Genomic DNA, 26,368 nt, shown 5'->3' on the forward strand with positions numbered 1-26,368 from the left:
TTTTTTTTAAAAGAGTCTTCCCATAGTCTTTCCCAGGAACCCTATAACTCTGATCAGGTCTGGGTTTTCATTACTCAAGTGTCATGTTTGTGTAGGTACACTTATATCCTACGAAAACCAAAAGTCTCCATGAGAATAGTGATAAACATCAAAATCAAAGTGAGCCCAACTAAACAACACTAAGGACAGGATTCATCCATACCCACAGTGTTCTGTCTCTGAGACTTGCTTGTCTGTTTTTAAACAAACTCTGTTCTGTGTAATTGGACCTCCAATTAATACATTGTCTCAGACAGGCTGGCCAGTATGGGCATAAACTGTCAAAAGTTTAGGATTGGATGATTTAAAATGATCCAGATTCAATCTCCAGAATCCTGCATTTCTGCTGGGCTGCCAGCCACCTTGATTACCCCTCCAAATGATGCCCACGTCCTGTATCAGCAGCCGGTATCAACCTGATTCATCCTCTGGTGAGGCTGTAGCTGAGGCTACAGAGTCTTAGATCTTCCCTGTTATTTTTCCCCCATCCCAGGCATCTATAAACTGGCCAAAAGCTCCATGAGGGTACTTTTAGCAGAGGGTAAAATTATCAGAAAAGTACCATCACCATCTAAAAACAAATATACTCTGAATCCTTTTTCTTGTACTACCTTTTTTTATATCAGAACTAAGGGTATACTGAAGACTAATGTTAAAAGCCACACAATGGGCTGGGTGCAGTGGCTCACACCTGTAATCCTAACAAACACTTTGGGAGGCCAAGGCAGGTGGATTTCCTGAGCTTAGGAGTTCAAGACCAGCCTGGGCAACATGATGAAACTCCATCTCTACTAAAATACAAAAAATTAGCCAGGCATGGTGGCATATGCCTATAATCCCAGCTACTCAGGAGGTTGAGACAGGAGAATCGCTTGAACCTGGGAGGCAGAGATTGCAGTTAGCCAAGATCATGCCACTGCACTCCAGCCTGGGTGACAGAGCGAGACTCCATCTAAAAACAAACAAACAAAACCCACACAAGAATGCACTAGAATGTAATTCCTCTAATGAACTCAGCTATAATATTAATGATCTGATTTCCATTCCAAGACAGCCAAATAGGAGCAGCTCCATTCTACACCTCCCAGCGTGATTAACACAGAAGATGGGTGATTTCTGCATTTCCAACTGAGGTACCTGGTTCATCTCATTGGGACTGGTCAGAAAGTGGGTGCAGCCCATGGAGGGTGAGCTGAAGCAGGGCAGGGCATTGCCTCACCTGAGAAGCACAAGGGATCAGGAGATTTCCCTTTCTTAGCCAAGGGAAGCCGTGACAGACTGTACCAGGAAAATCGGGACACTGCCACCTAAACATGGCGCTTTTCCGAAGGTCTTAGCGTACAGCACACAAGGAGATTATATCCTGCACTTGGGCTCAGTGGGTCCCTCGCCCGTGGAGCCTTGCTCATTGCTAGTCTGAGATCAAATTGCAAGGCGGCAAGCCTGGCTGTGGGAGGGGTGTCCACCATTGCTGAGGCTTGAGTAGGTAAACAAAGCTGCCAGGAAGCTCCAACTGAATGGAGCCCACCGCAGCTCAGTGAGGCCCACCTGCCTCTGTAGACTTCATCTCTGGGGGCAGGGCATAGCTGAACAAAAGGCACAGAAATTTCTGCAGACTTAAACGTCCCTGTGTGACAGCTCTAAAGAGAGCAGTGGTTCTCCCAGCACAGTGTTTGAGCTCTGAGAATGGACAGACTGCCTCCTCAAGTGGGTCCCTGACCCCCGTGTAGCCTAACTGGGAGACACCTCCCAGTAGGGGCCAACTGACACCTCATACAGCTGGGTGCCCCTCTGAGACAAAGCTCCAGAGGAAAGATCAGGCAGCAATATTTGCTGTTCTGCAATATTTGCTGTTCTGCAGCCTCCGCTGCTGATACCCAGGCAAACAGGGTCTGGAGTGGACCTCCAACAAACTCCAACAGACCTGCAATTGAGGGACCTGACTGTTAGAAGGAAAACTAACAAACACAAAGGAATAGCATCAACATCAACAAAAAGGACATCCACACCAAAACCCCATCTGTATGTCACCATCATCAAAGACCAAAGGTAGATAAAACCACAAAGATGGGGAGAAACCAGAGCAGAAAAGCTGAAAATTCTAAAAACCAGAGCACCCCTGCTCCTCCAAAGGATCGCAGCTCCTCGCCAGCAACAGAACAAAGCTGGACAGACAATGACTTTGACGAGTTGGGAGAAGAAGGCTTCAGACGACCAAGCTTCTCCAAGCTAAAGGAGGAAGTTTGAACCCATTGCAAAGAAGTTAAAAACCTTGAAAAAAGATGAGACGAATGGCTAACGGGAATAACCAATGCAGAGAAGTCCTTAAAGGACCTGATGGAGCTGAAAACCATGGCAAGAGAACTACACGATGAATGCACAAGCTTCAGTAGCCAATTCTATCAACTGGAAGAGAGGGTGTCAGTGATTGAAGATCAAATGAATGAAATGAAGCAAGAAGAGAAGTTTAGAGAAAAAAGAATAAAAAGAAACGAACAAAGCCTCCAAGAAATAGGGGACTATGTGAAAAGACCAAATCTACGTCTGATTGGTGTACATGAAAGTGACGGGGAGAATGGAACCCAGCTGCGAAACTCTCTTCAGGATATTATCCAGGAGAACTTCCCCAACCTAGCAAGGCAGGCCAGCATTCCAATTCAGGAAATACAGAGAACACCACAAAGATACTCCTCAAGAGGAGCAACTCCAAGACACATAATTGTCAGATTCACCAAAGTTGAAATGAAGGAAAAAATGTTAAGGGCAGCCAGAGAGAAAGGTCAGGTTACCCAGAAAAGGAAGCCCATCAGACTAACAGCGGATCTCTCAGCAGAAACTCTACAAGCCAGAAGAGAGTGGGGGCCAATATTCAACATTCTTAAAGAAATGAATTTTCAAGGCTGGGCATGGTGGCTCAGGCCTGTAATCCCAGCACTTTGGGAGGCCGAGGCGAGTGGATCACGAGGTCAGGAGATCAAGACCATGGTGAAACCCCATCTCTACTAAAAATATTAAAAAATTAGCTGGACACGGTGGCAGGCGCCTGTAGTCCCAGCTACTCAGGAGGCTGAGGCAGGAGAATGGCGTGAACCCGGGAGGCGGAGCTTGTGGTGAGCTGAGATCGTGCCACTGCACTCCAGCCTGGGCAACAGCGAGACTCCGTCTCAAAAAAAAAAAAAAAAAAAAAGAAATGAATTTTCAACCGAGAATTTCATATCCTGCCAAACTAAGCTTCATAAGTGAAGGAGAAATAAAAATCCTTTACAGAAAAGCAAATGCTGAGAGATTCTGTCACCACCAGGCCTGGCCTATGACAGCTTCTGAAGGAAGCACTAAACATGGAAAGGAACACCGGTACCAGCCACTGCAAAAACATGCCAAATTGTAAAGACCATCGATGCTGGGAAGAAACTGCATCAACTAACGGGCAAAATAACCAGCTAACATCATACTGACAGGATCAAACTCACACACAACAATATTAACCTTAAATGTAAATGGGCTAAATGCCCCAATTAAAAGACACAGACTGGCAAATTGGATGAAGAGTCAAGACCCATCAGTGTGCTCTATTCAGGAAACCCATCTCACGTGCAGAGACACACCATAGGCTCAAAATACAGGGATGGAGGAAGATCTACCAAGCAAATGGAAAGCAAAAAAAAAAAAGCAGGGGGTGTGATCCTACTCTCTGATAAAACAGACTTTAAACCAACAAAGATCAAAAGAGAGAACGAAGACCACTACATAATGGTAAAGTGATCATTCCAACAATAAGAGCTAACTATCCTAAATATATACAGGAGCACCCAGATTCATAAAGCAAGTCCTGAGAGACCCACAAGGAGACTTAGACTCCCACACAATAATAATGGGAGACTTTAACACCCCACTGACAACATTAGACAGATCAATGAGACAGAAGATTAACACAGATATCCAGGACTTGAACTCAGCTCTGCACCAAGCAGACCTAATAGACATCTACAGAACTCTCCACCCCAGATCAGCAGAATATACATTCTTTTCAGCACCACATTGCACTTATTCCAAAGTTGACCACATAGTTGGAAGTAAAGCACTCTTCAGCTAATGTAAAAGAACAGAAATCATAACAAACTGTCTCTCAGACCACAGTGTAATCAAATTAGAACTCAGGATTAAGAAACTCAAAACCGCACAACTACATGGAAACGGAACAACCTGCTCCTGACTGACTACTGGGTAAATAACAAAATGAAGGCAGAAATAAAGATGTTCTTTGAAACCAATGAGAATGAAGACACAACATATTAGAATCTCTGGGACACATTTAAAGCAGTGTGTAGAGGGAAATTTATAGCACTAAATGCCCACAAGAGAAAGCAGGAAAGATCTGAAATTGACACCCTAACATCACAATTAAAAGAACTAGAGAAGCAAGAGCAAACACATTCAAAAGCTAGCAGAAGGCAAGAAATAACTAAGATCAGAGGAGAACTGAAGGAGATAGAGACACAAAAAACCCTTCAAAAAAACCAATGAATCCAGGAGCTGGTTTTTTGAAAAGATCAACAAAATTGATAGACCACTAGCAATACTAATAAAGAAGAAAAGAGAGAAGAATCAAATAGACACAATAAAAAATGATAAAGGGGATATCACCACCAATCCCACAGAAATACAAACTACCATCAGAGAATACTATAAGCACCTCTATGCAAATAAACTAGAAAATCTAGAAGAAATGGATAAATTCCTTGACACGTATAACCCCTCCCAAGACTAATCCAGGAAAATGTTGAATTGCTTAATAGACCAATAACAGGCTCTGAAATTGAGGCAATAATTAATAGCCTACCTACCAACCAAAAAAAGTCCAGGGCCAGACAGATTCACAGCCGAATTCTACCAGAGGTACAAAGAGGAGCTGGTACCATTCCTTTTGAAACTATTCCAATCAATAGAAAAAGAGGGAATCCTCCCTAACTCATTTTATGAGGCCAGCATCATCCTGATACCAAAGGCTGGCAGAGACACAACCAAAAAGGAGAATTTTAGACCAATATCCCTGATGAACATCGATGCGAAATCCTCAATAAAATACTGGCAAACCAAATCCAGCAGCACATCAAAAAGCTTATCCACCAAAATTAATTTGAATTCATGCCTGGATGCATGGCTGGTTCAACATACGCAAATCAGTAAACGTAATCCATCATATAAACAGAACCAAAGAAAAAAACCACATGATTATCTCAATAGATGCAGAAAAGGCCTTGGATATAATTCAACAGCCCTTCATGCTAAAAACTCTCAATAAACTAGGTATTTAAAGAACACATCTCAAAAATAATAAGAGCTATTTATGATAAACCCATAGCCAGTATCATACTGAATGGGCAAAAACTGGAAGCATTCCCTTTGAAAACTGGCACAAGACAGGGATGCCCTCTCTCACCACTCCTATCCTACATAGTGTTGGAAGTTCTGGCCAGGGCAATGAAGCAGGAGAAAGAAATAAAGGGTATTCAGTTAGGAAAAGAGGAAGTCAAATTGTCCCTGTTTGCAGATGATTGTATATTTAGAAAACCTCATCGCCTCAGCCCAAAATCTCCTTAAGCTAATAAGCAACTTCAGCAAAGTCTCAGGATACAAAATCAATGTGCAAAAATCGCAAGCATTCTTATATACCAATAACAGACAAACAGAGAGCCAAATCATGAGTGAACTCCCATTCACAATTGCTTCAAAGAGAATAAAATACCTAGGAATCCAGCTTACAAGGGATGTGAAGGACCTCTTCAAGGAGAACTACAAACCATTGCTCAATGAAATGAAAGAGGATACAAACAAATGGAAAAACATTCCATGCTCATGGATAGGAAGAATCAGTATCGTGAAAATGGCCATACTGCCCAAGGTAATTTATAGATTCAATGCCATCCCCATCAAGCTACCAATGACTTTCTTCACAGAATTGGAAAAAACTAAAGTTCATATGGAACCAAGAAAGAGCCCGCATTGCCAAGTCAATCCTAAGCCAAAAGAACAAAGCTGGAAGCATCGCACTACCTGACTTTAAACTATACTACAAGGCTATAGTAACCAAAATAGCATGGTACTGGTACCAAAACAGAAATATAGACCAATGGAAATGAACAGAGGCCTCAGATATAACACCACACATCTACAACCATCTGATCTTTGACAAACCTGATAAAAACAAGGAATGGGGAAAGGATTCCCTATTTAATAAATGGTGTTGGGAAAACTGGCTAGCCATATGTAGAAAGCTGAAACTGGATCCCTTCCTTACACCTTATACAAAAATTAATTCAAGACAGATTAAAGACTTAAATGTTAGACCTAAAACCATAAAAACCCTAGAAGAAAACCTAGGCAATACCTTTCAGGACATAGGCATTTGCAAGTACTTCATGTCTAAAACACCAAAAGCAATGGCAACAAAAGCCAAAATAGAAAATGGGATGTAATTAAACTAAAGAGCTTCTGCACAGCAAAAGAAACTACCATCAGAGTAAACAGGTAACCTACAGAATGGGAGAAAATTTTTGCAATCTACCCATCTGACAAAGGGCTGAAATCCAGAATCTACAAAGAACTCAAACAAATTTACAAGAAAAAATCAAACAACCCCATCAAAAAGTGGGCAAAGGATATAAACAGACACTTTTCAAAAGAAGACATTTATGCAGCCAACAGACACATGAAAAAATGCTCATCATCACTGGCCATCAGAGAAATGCAAATCAAAACCACAATGAGATACCATCTCACACCAGTTAGAATGGCAATTATTAAAAAGTCAGGAAACAACAGGTGCTGGAGAGGATGTGGAAATATAGGACCACTTTTACACTGTTGTTGGGAGTGCAAATTAGTTCAACCATTGTGGAAGATAGTGTGGTGATTTCTCAAGGATCTAGAACTGGAAATACCATTTGACCCAGGGATCACATTACTGGGTATATACCCAAAGGATTATAAATCATGCTACTATAAAGACACATGCACACGTATGTTTATTGTGGCATTATTCACAATATCAAAGAGTTGGAACCAACCCAAATATCCATCAATGATAGACTAGATTAAGAAAATGTGGCACATATACACCATGGAATACTATGCAGCCATAAAAAATGATGAGTTCATGTCCTTTGTAGGGACATGGATGAAGCTGGAAACCATCATTCTAACCAAACTATCTCAAGGACAGAAACCAAACACTGCATGTTCTCACTCATAGGTAGAAATTGAACAATGAGAACACTTGGACACAGGGTGGGGTACATCATACCCCGGAACCTGTCGTGGGGTGGGGGGAGGGGGGAGGGACAGCATTAGGAGATATACCTAATGTAAATGACGAGTTAATGGGTGCAGCAAACCAACATGGCACATGGATACATATGTAACAAACCTGCACATTGTGCACATGTACCCTAGAACTTAAAGTATAATAAAATATATGTATATATTAATGATCCTCACAGTGAGATTGGAAGCTTTGTAATATCTCTTAAAGATCACATTATAGGGCATCTCTGTTCTCTAATCTGTGATCAAAAGAAATAAAATACTGTATTTTAAACATGTTTTCTTTCTTACATATTTATAGATAAGGGGAAGGAGGAGGAGATATCCAAAGGTCTAAAAAAGAGAGAAAATGAATTTAATCAATAATGTAAACCAAGTTGTTAACCACGTATATATAATATGCAAAACCCCTGACTGCCATTTCCTTGTACAAATTACCTTAGAAAGTGAACCCAGGCTTGTTTTAGAATTCTTTAAGTTATGTCAAAAATCACAACTTAGATGATCAACTTGAACACAGGTTAAGCAAAGTTGTCTGTTTTTTTCTTTTTAGTCACAGATCGTATTGTGTGGAATACGATTAATGCATTATTGGATATGAGCTGTGCCCCATACTTTAGATCTGACATATTCCAGTTACCTTATTATGAAGCATATGTGTTACGATCTCTTGCCACTATCAAAGTATAAGAGTTTGTTGGCCATGCACTTGGTCTTGGGCTGGTCCCAACACAGGTGCCAATAACTGGTTCATCATGGCCAGAAACAGGCCTAGAAATGTGACTGCCTGGCCCTACTCTCAAAAACAGAGCACTTTGAAAGTAACCTAACTTCCAAGTAAGGCACCACGTTGGAAATAACATAACTGTTTGTGTTATGTTATTGAAAAGATCTCCATGAAGTTTTTTTTTTTTTAATCCAGCTTTGACAGCCTCTTTCCTTCCAGATGGTGCCTGAAGCCAAGCCTGTCAGAGACCCTTAGTCTCCTGCTGCCTTTTAATGCTGGTCCTTGATTGCTAATGACCCCTGGCTGGACTGGCTTCTCAACCCATTTAACCCCTCTCTGCTGGGTCCCCATATCATGCAGGATGAGCGGCCACGAGAGCTGGAAGTGGGAAGGTGCCAAGTCAGCCAGAGCCTCCCACGCTTTCAGAGCTGGTGGCGCGTTTCCCGGTGCCATCACGGATGTCCAAGATCATTCCAGTGGAGAGCTCATGTTAACATGATTTTCTCTATATTGTCAGATAAATGCTGCTGGGTTTCTGATTGTTAATATTTTATTTGACTAAACCAAGACAACCAAGTCCCTGAAAGAATGTTTCCTTCAGGGGTCAAGAGCTGAGGACCACTGATATGAGCCTCCTGAAATATGTTCATTTGGAAACTCAAAATTACATTGCACTGGAACTATCTTTTAGTTTGGTCGAACTTCATGGCCAAAGCATTTGCTTTTGTGCCTGCGTGTGTGTGTGTGTGTGTGTGTGTGTGTAATAAATTTCCTTGTCAAGGCCCAAATATCACTTGTATAACACAGGAGATACCCATTTCTCAGCTTTGTTAGCAACAGCTGTAACCATTTACTTTGGTTAAGCTTAGTTTGTTTTTTATGACATACAGGAAGGTGCTTATAGCCATACTCATCAGGTAGGTCACTCAGAGTGCAGGGTTTTTTTTTTTTTTTTGAGATGGAGTATTACTCTGCCACCCAGGCTGGAGTGCAGTGGCCTGATCTTGGCTCACTGCAACCTCTGCCTCCTGGGCTCAAGCAGTTCTCCTGCCTCACCCTCCTGAGTAGCTGGGATTACAGGCATACGCCACCAGGCCCAGCTAATTTTTTGTATTTTTAGTAGAGATAAGGTTTCGCTATGTTGGACAGGCTGGTCTCAAACTCCTGGCCTCAAGTGATCCACCCGTCTCGGCCTCCCAAAGTGCTGGGATTACAGGTGTGAGCCACCGTGCCCCGCCTGAGTATAGGGATATTTAAAAGGGGTGGGGGCAGGAAGCTGCTGATGCTAATTTGTTGAGAAATCTTGAGTCCAGTGGAGAAATTCAGATCTCTTGCAACCTCCTCAGGTCAGGGAGGGCATGAGAAGTCATTATGTTATGCATTTTTTCCATAACGGATTTTTACTAATCTCATATTGGATTGTAAAACAAGGCAAAGAAATTTGGTAGTTCTCTGTGACCCTGAAGAACTGAAATTTAAATTCTTGATTGGAGCAGAGAACTGAAAGCTTTGTGCTGCCCTACTTGTATAAATGTCTTAATGTTTACTGGATAGTTGGACCAAATCGATTTTATAATGTACTTAAGAAATTTGTTCCAAAATTCAGCACAAATTAGGAAAATAACCAAACCATACCTTTCTATTTAATCTTTGCTTCTCTCAGATACTTACTATTTTCTTGGCTTTTTTGAATATTCAGACTGAAAGAATCACAACTTAATTTCCCACCACTAATACTTCATTGATTTCATTTTTACATCTTATTAAGTGCAAGATAAAAATTATATTTGTGATTTTATTTTGGTCTACTACTCACATTCTTTTCTATTTCTACTCAATGTCTCTCTCTCTCTCTCTCTCTCACACACACACACACACACACACACACACACCTGCCAGACATTTGTAGATATAACCTCCCCCAAATCGTGTCACTCATACTAATGACTGCCCTCTCTATGTGTAAAAATATTTTATAATTTATGGACCTGGGTGGGTATTTGTACATCTGTGCAATATTAATCTATACACTGCAGGTTTTGCTCACAGCTGGGCAAAGTCTGAGGTGAGGTTTTAATGATGTCCTTTATCCCATCAGTAACCAAATGACCCAGAAAGTGGTTCAGAGGAACCTACCTTGTGCAGGTTTGCTCTTTGAATGAATGAATCATGTTAGAATGAAATTCTGGTGTATTTATGGAGAACTTTTTCCTTTGAAGCCTAAATGCATTTTGATTGGTCGTCTTTAAATTCCAACAAGCTGAAAAGCAAAAGCATTTATGTCAGTTTCACAGATGAGGCTCCAAGAGGTTAAGTGGCGATTACTCTGGAGTTATATCATCTTAAAGTTGGAAGGGACTTTAAAGGGCCTCTGGGCTAATGGTTCTTACCCTTTTCCTGCCTTCACACCGGCTTCAGGCAACAGATCCCTATCAGGCATGTCTCTCACTGCACACAGATGTTCACACACTGGGAAAGAATGTGACTCCAAGGAGAGCAGCTCAGAGTCTTCAGGCCAGAACATGTGTAATTTGCCACACCAATGTCCTCCATTAAAAATTACTACCTCAGTCCACACCCTCTTTATCATTTTACACATAAAACATGGCAGCAGAGGGGTAAGGGATTCACTTAAGATCACATACCAATATGTGTCAGAACTTGAACTGTGTGTGCCCGGGTCTTCTGATCCCCCATGTCCAGTGCTGGTTATGCTACAGCTGATCAGCCCCTTGCACACTCACAGTAGAACTGGAACTAGCTCCTCAAAGAGTGAGGCAGAGCTGGGGATGAGTGCCCCAGGGTCCCCTGCTGCAGGGAATCAAAGACCCCGTCACAATTAGCTTAGTAAAACCAACACTATCTGGTGTCCCATATCCGCAAGCACTTAAAATGTCGTTCCAATCTTCAAAGAAATTCTTTCATTCCATTTTTATCTGCTTTTACCCAGGACATTGTTTCCCAGCTCCCCAGTAGTTCACTAGGTGATTTGCATCTCATTAGAAGCTCCAGAAGTGACATCTCCCAGACTGCTGCCTGGCATTGTGGGTCCACTAAGCATCAGATCTAGGTCTTGGATTTTCCAGGTTGACACTTTTTTAAAAGCTGAGTTAATGCTGTTCTCCCACTGGGTGCAGTTTGGGTGGCCATTTTCACCTTAATTCCTGCTCCTGTGCTGGATCAAGGTTAGGGAACTGCCATTGTCAAAGATGAAGTCAGTCATCTCCACGTGAAAGCACGTGGTGGATGAGAATATTCTGGGGCCTCAGAATAAAGGAGTTTAAAGACTCCTAAAAATAGAAAGATGCTACATGATGCAGATATTCTGAGCACTACACAAAGCAAAACAAAAAGACAGCAAGCCAATGGCAAACCATTGCTGAAGCTGTATAACTGATTCTAAACGTTTGCCTTTTAAACATTTTCGCCTGGATCCAATCCTCCTGAGACCGCAGAGTTTTTGCCCTACATTTATGTTTTGCTTTAAAGAGAGTCTCCCTAGGTCAGAATGCCATTTTGGCTTTGTCATTTCTTCATACTACAACCTCCAGAAGAGCACTGCACAGCATTGTACCTCTGGAAACCAGAGATAGTATTTCCATGGTCAGCAAAATTGTTCTCTTGGAATAAGAGAAATGATTTTCCCAGTGTTCAGGGAAATAAGGAGCCCTTATGTCTGCTTTGGGCTCAAGCCATTTGATGCAGCTTCCAGCACAAAGCAAATGCCTGATGGTGCCTAGAGCTTCCCCCATCCAGAATTCCTTTTGTCCGGTGAATACTTCCCTGAGCCTATGCCACCTTTTCAAAATGGCAGATAGCTAATCTGCAGAATTGATCTAAGCTCTTAGGAAAAGGTTAAGTCCATGGTTTTTCCAACACTGGCTACAAATTAAAATCACTGGGAAGGAGGAGGAACTTTGTTTTAAACAAGTAACAATGCCAAAACCCTACCCCTGACCAATTAAATTAGGATCTCCAGGGGTGAGGTCATGGTATCTGTATTTTTAAAAAGCCCTTCAGATGATTCTAATATGCATCCAGGGTGGAGAACCACTCCAGTATAACAAGAAATACAGCAGCCCCTTCGCAGCACCTGCTAATGCCTCTGGCACCATGTTTTATCTTTTCATATATTATCTGTCATTCTCACTACAACCCTATAAGGAAGGGGTCATCATTCCCAAGTGAAGGCCTCTAATAAGTGCTGAGGTGGTTATCATACTCCAGTTTTTCTGACTTCAGATTCCCACCCCAACACATGTTTCTCAAAATGTGGGACATGGGCCACTGGTGGTCACCAAGTTGACTTTTGATGACGTATGGATGTGGCATTAAATAACATAATTCTTTTACATAATTTCTTATGTAAAATAAAATTACTTTTTCAATTCTCAATTTAAATCCTCCAGATTACTTTAAGGAGAAAGTCTTAGTGGTGCTAGTATGTCTTAAATTCCTCTCACATTTACTCATCTCTCCTTTTAACAAGCCTTTTAAGAAACCCAGAACCTTCTATAGGAAATGGAATCTAGCACAAGCGTGATGATACCATTTCATTTTCACTGTATTTACTATATAGTTCACTTCTATATACGGCAAATGACACTGGTTTTTCATTTACAGTGGTGAATAAAGTTCCAGTTTTAAAGAAATGTATTTAAGCAAAAAAAAAAAATCAGTTGAATTTTAAAAATATTAAATAGTAGTACAGGTGAATAAAGTAAAAAATGCCTAAGAGGTAGATATGTGACAAAAGTTTGAGAAATATTCCCCTACGACATGCTAATTTTTAAAATAGGCATACCCACACCTGTTAGCCAAGGGGACTGCTCATCTACCATCCTACTCCAATAGACTGACAACAACCTGTTCCATCCACTTTACATCCACCCACGACCTGTGAACTTTGCCGCTGTTTCCAACTGAAGGGGAATCCTGAAACACAAATGGCTAATAAACTGGGAGGGTAGGGAACATTCACCCTTTTCAAATAATCAATGACATGCAAATAGAAACACAAATGAGGTGTTATTTTTGCACCTATTAAATTGTCAGACTTTTTCTTAAGAACCATCTCATGCTGGTGAGGGCCTGCTTAAATGGGTAATATAGGTACAGGTGGCAAAAGTGTATTTTGCTGCACAATTTCTGGATGGCAATTGAAAAAAACAAATCATAAGTTTTTAAAATATGCATACCTTTGGCCAGTAATTCTTCTTTTAGAAATTTATCCTAAGGAATAAGGAGCATTTGTCAAACACCAAACTATGAGTATGCTCCTCAAAACACTGTTATTATAGAAAAACATTGGAAACAACTTCTATGCCCAAAATAGGAAATTGTATAAATTAATCATGATTCATCCATAAAATGAAATACCATGCAACCATTAGAAACGATGCCATTTAACCTATCTCTGGAAGACAGATATCTCTGAAAACTTGTCTCAGCAGTTACTGCTATTGTGGGAATGACATCGGGTGTGGAAAAAAGAAACTTTTCACTGCTTAACTTATTTGAACATTAGGTTCATTTATTACCTTTTCAAAAAGTAACTCTAAAAGAAACATACTATTTTAAAAGTTGCCTAATAGAATGGGAATATTTATGACTTTATTGTTAAGTGGGGGGGCAGGGAGCCATAACCCAAATTAAATGAATAAATGAATTTTTTAGTTAAAAAAATACATATTCCTATAAAGATATTGAAAGGACAGTAATAAAAAATACTAAGGAACTTTGTTTTTAGAGACTGATTTCATCTACCTCTTTGAAACGCCTCTGGACAGTTTCCCCAGAGGTATCCCAGGATAGGAAACACCCTCTTCCTATTGGAAGCCTGGACAAAAACATCCCAATTAACAGTCTGAGAACCAAAGAATAGGCCACATAGATGGAAGAGATCTTAATGAGAATGGTGAATAGTCAGTATTCACTCATTCACTCATTCATTCATTCTTCATTCATTCATCATTTGTTGAGAGTGTGCCAGGCTCTGAGCTATTCGTTTCAGGGGAAATTATTGCCACCTCCTTAATAAGTAGAAAATTCCACATAGACAATTTATAACCCCAGCATCTTCCACAGGCACTAATTTAACTCAGGGATGTTTTCTTTGTAGCAGTTTTGCAATTTTGAAGAAGATTGTTCATGACATAACATGGCAAGTGGGAAAATTTGTAGCTTTCCTTTCATCTTAAAAAGCAGGATCTGAATTACACGCACCCCAGGAGAAAATCTCTCTTTCTGGTTGTGTGTGTATGTGTTTTACAAAAGCCCACTGAATTCCTTAGTTCCTCCTGAAGTTAGACTTGGTGAAGTGAAAACTTATGAAAATATCTCAGCAAAAGTACAAACATCATAATAGGGGCCATGACCTAGGCCCTGGGATTTTGAATCAAGAATCTTGAGTTATAGCTTAGGGACCCAAGCTCCTTGAGCCTCAGACCTCTCAGATAGAAAAGCAAGGAGCCAGACCACAGAGAATTATCCTCCATGACATGACTTAAATTTGGAAATCTGAGCTACCAGGGCATACTTCCCTGTCTCCAGTAACCTGAGGATCTGTTAGGCTCTGAGCATTCCTGAAATAGTCCATGCCTCAAGGCATATTAGGGACAAGGGGATTACAATACATTTCTTCATTTTTAAGGTGATGTAGATTATTGGTAGACTTTCTGCTGATATGGTTCTTATTGGGAAGGAAAGATTTAATATGGTCAGGCACAATGGTTCTTAACCCTGACTACACAATAGAACCACCTAAAGAGATTAAAAAAAATCGATGTCCAGGCTTTGACCCAGGCATTAGTATTTTAAAAGTTGAACAACTGGTATCATGTTAAAAAAAATACTCTCAGTTGGACTTCAAAAACCTGAATTCTCATTTGGGCTTTGCCTCTAACTGTATAATCTCTTAGTCTCACTATGCTTCTGTTATCTCTTTAGGGTTATTTGGCCTTCCTAAAATGAGACGAAGTAAACAAAAAGTACTTTGCAAAACAAGAGTTGCTATATAAAAATGAAATGGTTAGGGGAAGCAACACAGAGCCAGAAAAGACAGGTCATGTCTTCAGAAGCTATTTCATAGGAGTATCCACTGGAGTACCATGCACGTGGTCAACCCTCATTGAGGAGAAAGATTGTCTAGCTGACAGCTGGGTTATTGTCACCTCCAAATGCCCTGAGAACCTTGGTTAGAGGAGTGACACACCTCCCTTTATGCACAGAGGTGGCAGAGCTCTGTAAATTAATTGCACAACTCTAATCCTATTTAAATGCCCCGGGGTATAGCTTATAACCTCATATAGGATTTGCCATCTGTAAATCTAGAACACTGAACACTCTGTTTGCTTAAAGGGGATGTTTCATTTGGCAGATGAACCTGAGAACGCCTCATCCACAAAATGGCAATCAGATCAGCAATGACACTGCTCAGAAAGTATCCATACCTGATGAAGGACCACAGGAGGGTGCCAGGGACTATGGCTCTCCCAGGATATTCTCTCCCTTTCTTTCCAGGACCCCTGTGCTCCTGCCCGTTCCTCAGGAGCCAAGAACCCATTCTGCCCCACCAAGCTGGGGAATACGTGGGCTGCACGCCCCTTCCTGCCCTTCCTTGCAGTTGTCCTTCCCTTCCTTCAATATTGCTAGGAAATTTACCAGAACTGGCATATCTGTAGCAGGTGATGAAAACTGAAACATTACGTTTTAGAGGACAGTGTAGGAGGGGGCATGTGTAGCCAAAATAGCTGCAACTCAGCAAGTCAAATGGAGTAGAAGAAGACATTTTCTTCTTCATCTCTGAAACCTTGGAAGACGACAAAAGCCTCATTTGTGACTTACAACTGTGCATGAATTAGGGTTGCCAGATTTAACAAATAAAAATGCAGTACATTCAGCTAGATTTGAATCTCAAATAACCAATCATTTTTAATATGTCTTAAATATTTCATGGATGTAATAAAGAATTATTGGTTGTTTGCCTGAAATTCGAATCTATCTAACTGTGTGTCTTTTTTTTTTTTTTTTTTTGAGACGAAGTCTCAGTCTTGTCCCCCAGGCTGGAGTGCAATGATGCGATCTCGGCTCACTGCAACCTCTGCCTCCCGGGTTCAAGTGATACTCCTGCTTCAGCCTCCCCAATAGCTGGAATTACAGGTGCATACCACCACACACAGCTAATTTTTGTATTTTAAGTAGAGACAGGGTTTCACCATGTTGGCCAGGCTGGTTTCGAACTCCTGACCTCAGGCCATCAGCCCACCTCCCAAAGTGCTGGAAGTAGAGGCGTGAGCCACTGCACCCGGCCGTGTCCTCCATTTTATCTGGCAACCCTAGCTTGAGTATACCGGCATGTTCAATAAAGAGAAAAGAAAAATTAAATTTACAAACCAGTTGTTTGAAATTATGTGACAGATTGACTGAATTCAGCTATTTGTCTCTCAGCAAGGGCTTGGGTACATGTGCAGCCACAGTGTGACAGTTTGGGATTAGGAAGTAAGGAGTATGCATTTGCCAGTGCTCCTGAAATGCTATCCAGATTTCTTTCATTTTCTGACAGATTTAGCTCCAGTTTATTATAAAGTTCTATAACAATTCAGAAGAGAAAGATGTGTTAAAGGTCTCAAATATAAAATCAGAAGGTGCAGGGCAGGGGATTGGGGGAGGTGCAAAGATTCTTGAAAAGAGACCTATGTTAAATGCAAACTGGTATTCATAACATAATATACCTTTAAAAGCACAGTAAGGAGGTAGTTGCCAATGTACGACAAAGTGGACAGTTTGATTTGTCTCACAGGCATCTATGCGAGGTAGAAATGAGCCACTTTGAGAATATGAGCATTGTGGTCCTCCAGGTAAAAACTCACATTCTAATGTGAATATTCAGGCCGGGCGCAGTGGCTCACGCCTGTAATCCCAACACTTTAGAAAGCCAAGGCAGGTGGATTGCTTTAGGTCAGGAGTTCGAGACCAGCCTGGCCAACATGGTGAAATCCCACCTCTACTAAAAATACAAAAAATTAGCCAGGCACAGTGGTGGGCGCCTGTAATCCCAGCTACTCAGGAGACTGAGGGAGCAGAATCACTTGAACCCTGGTGGTGGAGTTTGCAGTGAGCTGAGATCGTGCCACTGCACTCCAGCCTGGGTGACAGAGCAAGACTCCGTCACAAAAAAAAAAAAAAAAAGTGAATGTTCAAACTTGAGTTGCCCAGTTTCTCTACATAAACTAATCAAACAAACTAGGTAACTATCTGATAACCATATTGTTTTATACCTTAATGCAAACTGGCACAAAAGCCAAAAGACAAGGTTCAAGTTTTTACTCTGCCACTTACAAATTTAGCCTTTTTTGGTTATACTTTCTTCATATATGCAAAGAACTAACAATTTTGGTACTATGTGCCTTATTGATTTTTTAATATTTAAATTTTCTAGGGAAAAATTATGATAAACTTCTCAATGCACATACATGCATAGATTTAGTCAATGTGCTATATGTTATTTTGTATTTTACTTCTTTTTCCAAGTTTTGAATTTTCTTCTGTCAACATCATACACATTTGTCACTGCTTTGTCAGTGACTCAAGATATGAAACAATTTTTATATCTGAGTTAATTTCTTCTCGATTATTAAATATGTATCATGTTTCTAGCTTTTTTACTGCTATAAAAAGTGTTATGGCCAGGCGCAGTGGCTCATGCCTGTAATCCCAGCACTTACGGAGACCGAGGCAGGCGGATCACCTGAGGTCGGGAGTTCAAGACCAGCCTGACCAACATGGAGAAACCCCTTCTCTACTAAAAATACAAAATTAGCCAGGCATGGTGGCATATGCCTGTAATCCCAGCTACTAGGGAGGCTGAGGAAGGAGAATCACTTGAACCTGGGAGGCGGAGGTTGCGGTGAGCTGAGATCGCGCCATTGCATTCCAGCCTGGGCAACAAGAGTGAAACTCCGTCTCAAAAAAAAAAAAAAAAAAAAAAAAAAAAAAGGTTATGTCTGTCTGTCTTCATACAAATTGGGGTTTTCTTCTTTTGGTTTACTTCATTGCAACGTACTCTTTGGAACAAGTTGCTTAGTTCTGGGGGTTTTTTCTGTTTTTGTTTTTTTGTTTTTGAAGACCAAGTGTCACTCTATTACCCAGGCTGGAGTGCAGAGGCACGATCTCCGCTCACTGCAACCCCTGCCTCCTGAACTCAAGGGATCCTCCTTTCTCAGCCTCCAGAGTAGTTGGGACCATAGGTACATGCCAACATGCCTGGCTAATTTTTTGTAGAGGTGGCGCTTCGCCATGTTGCCTGGGCTGCTCTCGAACTCCTGAGCTCAAGCAATCTGCTCACCCAGGCCTCCCAAAGTGTTGGGATTACAGGCGTGAGCCACCGTGCCCGGCCAGCTCTGTTTATCGCCAAGTTGCACTTCAGGAGGCAGGGAACCTGTGGATTCTCCTGTTTCTCTGGGGCCCCTCCCACATTGTCTTTTAACCTTATGGTGTATGAATTCATAGAGAAGCAGTAGTAATTGTTAAATTGAAGCTGTTTGTCAGGATAATTCAACATTTTTCAGTATCTCATTTTCTAACTATATTTCTCTGTCTCTTGCCTCAGCCTTTCCACATTATGGATGTAACTTTTATGGGTATATATCTTTTAATTGTTTTTATCTTTCTGTTGTACTTCCTTTCATCTTAGTTTTGTTACTGTCCATCATATGGAACGTTTTACTTTAATATAATTAAACACATGCGTGTCACTAACATCTTACACAGCTGAGATAGTCTATTTCATTTATTTCTAAAGTTTTTTGGAGAATGTTTAAAACTCTCATCTAGAATTTATTGTGGCCTGTGAGAATCAAGAAATATACTGAGAAGAGTAAAGGATTTAGAATTTTAAAAACTAAACAATTTGAGTCCAACAGCACTAGCTTAAACGACTTTAAAGAAGTCACTTAACATCTTAAGACAGCCTCCTCTACTAGATTGAAAACAGGGACTTTGTCTTCTTTGTATTTTCCACAAAATCCAGCAAAGTACCCTGTGTATAGGATAAATGTTAATATGTCTGTATTTAAGTTGTATTTTTGCATATTGCCATTAAATTGTTCCAATAGCATTTATTAAATAACGGTCTACTTCCCAATTATTTATGTGGTTGCTTACAATGGATCATTATATCAGTGACACTCAGATTTCTTCCAATGGCAAAGCACCTGGAAGTTACAGCATTGTTTGCAGAACATTGTGAAATATGGAAAAATTAAACTCAAAATAATGAAAATTAAAATTTGATGCTAAATCAGATAACTAGCTTATACCAGATTCTAGTATAGTGTAGAAACCAAAAGATTAGACACCAACAGTTGTTTTTAAGTACTGGGAGAAATACTAAAATTAAGAACATTCTATCCAATAACTTAATTCCTTATAAGAATCAGGAAAAAAATAAAAGCCAATGAAACAGCAAGTTCGTCAAGAACAAAAGTTGCAAATCTTATCATATATAAAGCATTACCAGTTGAGACAATATAAATAAAAACCTCTGATAAAATGTAAACACTATATAAATATGAAGTCCAGCTGAACTACGCTGAACTCTAGTTGAACCCAAAAACTTCTTAAGATCAGTCTTTTGAGTTACCATGGACGGATTCCTGCCGTATTAGAAAGTCTAAGGGAGAGTGGATGTCAGACCTCCAGAGCATACTTCACACCAGCAGCCTGACCTAAGGACACTTCTGTTCATTCATCTATAAATCAGAAAGGAGATGACACAAAAGGGACTCACAGCTTCACATTCTACCATATTGCAGAGTATGGACTTCACAAAGCAAACAAGGAGGATGTATGTTGGAACCATCAGAAAGAAGCGCTGTGTTTTTTGTGTTCTGAGGACTTTGCCAGCACAACAGGCTAGATTCCTGTGCTCTGCACAGTGATCATGAAGAGGTGGATGAGAATGTCTGTTAAGGCTGTTGGACCTTCTGCAAGTAACATTGTTTTGCTAGGCTAATTAATATGTTTTCATTGAGGCCGGACATGGTGGCTCATGCCTGTAATCTCAGCACTTTGGGAGGCTGAGGTGGGCAGATCACTTGAGGTCAGGAGTTCGAAACCAGGCTGGGCAACATGATGAAACCCCATCTCTATTAAAAATACAGGCCGGGCGCAGTCGCTCAAGCCTGTAATCCCAGCACTTTGGGAGGCCAAGGCGGGCAGATCACGAGGTCAGGAGATCGAGACCATCCTGGCTAACATGGTGAAACCCCGTCTCTACTAAAAATACAAAAAATTAGCTGGGCGTGTTGGCAGGCGCCTGTAGTCCCAGCTACTCGGGAGGCTGAGGCAGGAGAATGGCGTGAACCCGGCGGGCGGAGCTTGCAGTGAGCCGAGATCGCACCACTGCACTCCAGCCTGGGGGACAGAGCAAGACTCCGTCTCAAAAAAAAAATAAAATAAAATAAAAAATAAAAATAAATAAAAAAAATTAGCCGGGGGTAGTGGTGTCTGCCTGTAATGTTAGCTACCTAGGAGGCTAAGGCAGGATCATCGCTTGAGGCGGAGGCTACAATGAGCTGAGATTGTGCCACTGCACTCTAGTCTGGGCAACAGAATGAGACTCTGTCTCAAAAAATATGTATATATAAAATATATATAAAATTTATATTATCTATATTATATAGAATATATTATATAATAAATATACATATTTAAATATATATTTATATATTATATAATATAAATATATTATATAAAAATATATAATATATTTATATTATATATAGAATATATTTATATATTTATAATATTCTATATAACATATGAAATATATAGATATTTATATATTTCATATGTTATATATAAAATATATATAAATATATATAAATTATATATAAAATATATTATATATTATTTATAAATGATATATATAAAATATATAATATATATGATATGTATTATATATAAATATGTTATATATAAAATATAATATATCATCTATTATATATTTTTTTCATTGAGCTTACTTTTACTTAGACATTTGGCTTTAAAAAATGTTTCTTCTTAGGCAATATCCTATAAGCTGGGCACGGTGGCTCACGCCTGTAATCCCAGCACTTTAGGAGGCCAAGGAGGGCAGATCACTTGAGGCTAGGAGTTCGAGACCAGCCTGGCCAACATGATGAAACCCCATCTCTACAAAAAATACAAAAATTTGCTGGGCGTGGTGTTGCACACCTGTAAGCCCAGCTACTTGGGAGGCTGAGGCAGGAGAATAGCTTGAACCTGGGAGGCAGAAATTGCAGTGAGCCGAGATCACACCACTGCACTCTAGCCTGGGCAACAGCGAGACTATCTCAGAAAAAAAAAAAAAAGGACCATATGCTATAGTGTAAAAAAAAAAAAAAAAAAACCTATTGGAACAAGAAGTAAGAAATCTAGGGTTGGGTACCCACCTGGCCACTTGATCTGAGATGAGCCATTCAATTTTATGGGCCTCAGTTTCTCTTCTAAAAAAAAAAATGGGTATTTAGAATGGATGGATCTGATAGTCTTTTTTTTTTTTTTTTTTTGGGACAGAATCTCACTCTGTCACCCAGGCTGGAGTGTAGGGGCGCAATCTCGGCTCACTGCAACCTCTGCCTCCCGGGTTCAAGTGATTCTCCTGCCTCAGCCTCTCAAGCAGCTGGGATTACAGGCGCCCGCCACCACGCCCAGCTAATTTTTGTATTTTTAGTAGAGACGGGGTTTCACCACGTTGGCCAGGCTGGGCTCTGATAGTCTTGTCCAAATATAGATATGTCCCAATTCAAGAAAAATCAAGATACAAAACTTTATATTTAGGGAACAAATATTTTGCTATTAATAATGGACCTTGCTAAGTCACTCTCTACTTTAAAAATTCCCCCAGAATTTTTTTAAATCATGGAAATCTCTGGTGAAGTTAAAGTATGATTCCAAGTAAAATTCCCAACTCTTTTTAATGAATAGTTTATAATAAACACTCTGTCCTCCAGGATAGTGATAGCTTTTCTCTAAACAACAACATTCATGGACAATATTCTATGATGGAGTGTGTGTGTGTGTGTGTGTGTGTGTGTGTGTGTGTGTTGCCAAGAAATTAGAACTGCTGAATCCTGATAAAGATATAGAGCCAAAAGGACAGTAGATCCATAAAATCATTTGCTTGGAAGGGAAATGAATTATGACTTTTTTTTTTTTTTTTTTTTTTTTTGAGATAGAGTCTCACTCTGTCGCCCAGGCTGGAGTGCAGTGGCACGATCTTGGCTCACTGCAACTTCCGCCTCCCGGGTTCAAGCTATTCTCCTGTCTCAGCCTCCCGAGTAGCTGGGATCACAGGTGTGCACCTCCACACCCAGCTAATTTTTGTATTTTTAGTAGAGACGGGGTTTCACCATGTTGGCTAGGGTGGTCTCGAACTCCTGACCTCGTGATCCACCCGCCTCGGCCTCCCAAAGTGCTGGGATTACAGGCGTGATCCACTGTGCCCAGCCATGAATTATGACTTCTTCTGACTCGTGGTTTCTTAATCTCCAGTGCACCCTTGGTCCAGGGTTCTGAAATCAGGACAAATGGAGAGACTGCTTCATGTAATCATGCAATCATCCTTTCTCCTTCTCTTTTACACTACCTCCAGAGACTGCATGCATCAGTGGTGTTGTTCAAAGCATTTCAGTAAATTTTAGCTCAAGCCATTTCCCCCCCCACAAAATGTATCCCACCAAAAGGTTTGCTTCTCATCTCCCCAAGAGTATGTGTGCTCCAGATGTTTTTGAACTCTCACCGCAGGATGTGGTGCAAACAATCCCAGATTACTTTGGTTGTCCTAACATAGTCATCCCACTAAGGGCACCCTACTCTATAAACGCTGACCACCAACTTATACTTCACCAATGTGGAAACAGCAACTTGCTTTCTGTCACCCTGGACCGCTGATTCAGATGAGAAAGCTGAATGCAAAGTTACAGACAGTGGCCCTTGTTTACACTTAGCAATCTGTGTGTATTTTTTAGGATGGCATTTCTCCTACTATTAGTAAAGCTTTTAATATGCCCATTAAAATAGGACACAGTTTCTACTAAGTGCATTTATGTGAAGAGCCAGTTTTCACTTAATTTTCCCCACAACTGGGACAGTTTACAGCCAAGTTTTGCTATCTTTTTCAGGTTCAGAAAATGGTCTCGCACAGAAGCATCGAACACCTCGCCGACGATGTCAGCAGCCCAAAATGCTGAGTAGCCCTGAGGACACCATGTACTATAACCAGTTAAATGTGAGTTCAAAGTGGCCATAAAGCTGTTTCACTGGCTTTGTTTCCAGTTAATAATTCTGTTATTACTACCTGTTCCAGCCCCTGCAGCCCCACCCCCACCCTCATGCTCTCGTCTTGAACATGTGCTTAGGCTCTTTATCTGTTGCTTTCATGTCAGGATGTCTGCCTTCACGGTGAATAATTGATGTGGTTTATCAAAGACGAGCAAGATGCATGCTTCATCAGGCTCACTTGAGCCCTTTGATCAAAAAAATTATGCTGTGACTTCTGATATTATCAGCATCTGCTTGCATTCACCACAAAATCACTTTGAATTAAAAATTAACGACTTGCTGCTTTGCTTTGACTGTGTGTTCTTGGCCCTCTCCACAGGGAACTCTAGAATATCAAGGGAGCAAGAGGAAGCCAAGAAAACTTGGGTAAATATCTGTCTTCTTGGTTCTAAGCAACTGTAAACAGAAGGGGTCCTTTGTGATATTACAGAAAATGCAAAACTTTCCAGAGAGGCTTCTAAAACTGTGCAATCCAGATATTGCCACTCTTACTGAAATTGGAAATTACTTGTCACAGTAGCAAGTATACAAAACTTGAATCTATTCTGTCCAAAAAGGTTGAAATTGTCACCTAAGGGCAAATGTTATTTCTCATAATTATTCCAGGGAATTGTACTTTCTTCATAATTAGAGACATGTAGTGGGTTATATAAAACTCTCCTTCCACAAATAAGAGCACTCTGCGAAGTACAAATAGGCCACTTCCTCCACATTATCCTACCCCTGGGCCTTAAAACATGGACAAAGAGAAACATGCCCAACTGGTTAGACAGAGGATAGTAAGGAATTTGTCATTCATTTGATTGTTAGCATCTCAATTGAGAATAGCAATGAAGTACATAATGGTAATAATTGGAGAACTGGGGGAGGTCAGGAGGAAAACTTTCTCATCTAGAGGGAACCAGATGGAGACAGAGAGTTCAATCCCATAAATCAAGTTGCAATATGACCACAACTTCCAGACACCACAAAACTGGACCCATTATCAGTGCATGACCCAAAGGTGAAGGGCTTTGTAGATCAGACCCTGGTACCTCTGTACTGGGAGACCCTGACCTACCTAGGAGCTGTCCTTCCCCTCCAGTGTTGGATGCCAACCCTGTTCCAGCTACTCACATGAGTTTAGCTGCCCCAGTGATGATTGTAACATTTGTTTTCTTTTTTGTTGAAAATCCTGTTGTTTTCTTTGTTGCAGCCAAATCAAAGTACTTGATGGGGAAGATGAATATTACAAATCTCTGTCAGCAGTGGACTGTATCCCTGAGGAGAACAACTCAGCCCACCCTTCCTTTTGTTCTTCATCCTCAAAAGGAGACTCTTTTGCTCAACATTGAATTGTACTTCCTAACCCCAAATCTGTCCAGAGTAGGAACATTCATGGTAATCGACTGTCTGTCATTGCATAAGAAAGCACTGATGTGGGGTCAGCTTCTTTGGACATATGGTCCATGCCTGAACCTTACTGAACAACTTGCAGATTCCAAAACATCTTATCATATCTCTACCACTCTCCCACATCTGTTGTGCAGCCTGAGCTGGGCGCTCCCTTCCTTTCTCATCCCATGGGGCCCTGTGGGACACTGAGAACACCTTTACAACAGTATAAACAGTCATTCATGCCCCCAGTGTCTAGGAAGATAACAGTCTCACCCCAGTCTAATCATGGACACTGATAGTATTTCTTGATTTTTCCTATCAACTTACTTTTCAATCCATTCAGAATCTGCCCCAGTGGAGACCTAGGAGTTCCTTTCCTGCACTCTTCTCCACCCTCCCATGTTTGCTGGGCTCTTCTATCACTCCCACCTCCCCCAGAGTCAGGGCTCCATTGCTGAGTGCCCCATCCTGGAGGATTGGCCCCAAGATCTCCTAGAACAGGATAATTGCCTGTGTTTAGGCAGATAGGCCTAAATCTTTCAGATTCTTTCTACAAGGCAAATAACTCCTCTCTTGTTAGTTATTATGCTGAGAAAGCCTCTGTCTCTTTATTTCACCTCGCCAAGACAACCACACTACTTTAGTAATGAAAAGAAAGGAATGAGAGGGAAAGTTTGGACCTGTCACTGTGGTGACAGGGAAAGTCCAGGTCACATTATTCTGTAACTCTCCATTCACTGGTCAAATAACTCCATGAGGCTATTAGTGGCTACAGTGGAAGGACCTGATCTTGTCCATCTTTGTGTGCACAGAGCCTAGCACAGGGCCTGGTAGAGGGGATATCTAGTGAACGCAGAATACATGGAGAAACTTAACTAAGTTACACAAGCGTATCTGACAGGAATGTGACTTTCAATTGTATGTTACATATGATTAGTCACTTTTCGTACACTATAACCTCTGATTTTTCACTCAAGTTTGGGCTAATTCTATTGTAATGATGTTAGATAATATAATACTCAATATGATTCAATATGACAAACTTTTTTGAGCACCTACTGTATATAAAACATGACAAAATGCTGTGTGATGTAATCGAAAACAAAGAAGCCCTATAAGACCATTTCTCTAGAACAGATGTTGTTAATATTTTTCTTACTCTAAAATATGTGGTAGATAGTATGCAAGAAAAGCCGGGTGCAGTGGCTCAGGCCTGTAATCCCAGCACTTTGGGAGGCCAAGATGGGTGGATCACGGGTCAGGAGTTTGAGACCAGCCTGACCAACATGGTGAAGCCCCGTCTCTACTAAAAAGAAAAAAAAAACACAAAAATTAGCCCGGCATGGTGGCACATGCCTGTAATCCCAGCTACTCAAGAGGCTGATGCAGGAGAATCACTTGAACCCGGGAGGCGGAGGTTGCAGTAAGCTGAGAGCGCACCACTGCACTCCAGCCTGGGCGACAGGGCAAGACTCTGTCTCAAAAAAAAAAAAAGATAGTATGCAAGAAGATACCTAAATTTTGAGAGAAATAACCTTGAAGAAAATCTTGTTATCA

The 26,368-nt window shown here is 40.8% G+C and overlaps 1 protein-coding gene across 2 annotated transcripts in view; it reads left to right on the forward strand.

The window, feature by feature from the left end:
- The window catches only part of MYO3B (myosin IIIB), a 503,395-nt gene extending 477,271 nt beyond the window's left edge, over positions 1-26,124 (forward strand). For both annotated transcript variants that reach the window (XM_003254238.4, XM_003254240.4), the window contains 3 exons: positions 23,275-23,381; positions 23,754-23,800; positions 24,630-26,124. In XM_003254238.4, the coding sequence (XP_003254286.2) occupies positions 23,275-23,381; positions 23,754-23,800; positions 24,630-24,768 (293 nt within the window). In that variant the 3' untranslated portion in view covers positions 24,769-26,124. The remainder of the gene's footprint in view (positions 1-23,274; positions 23,382-23,753; positions 23,801-24,629) is intronic.
- Positions 26,125-26,368: the final 244 nt, after the last annotated feature.

This window comes from Nomascus leucogenys, chromosome 22a (assembly GCF_006542625.1).
Source record: "Nomascus leucogenys isolate Asia chromosome 22a, Asia_NLE_v1, whole genome shotgun sequence".
NCBI lineage: Eukaryota > Metazoa > Chordata > Mammalia > Primates > Hylobatidae > Nomascus > Nomascus leucogenys.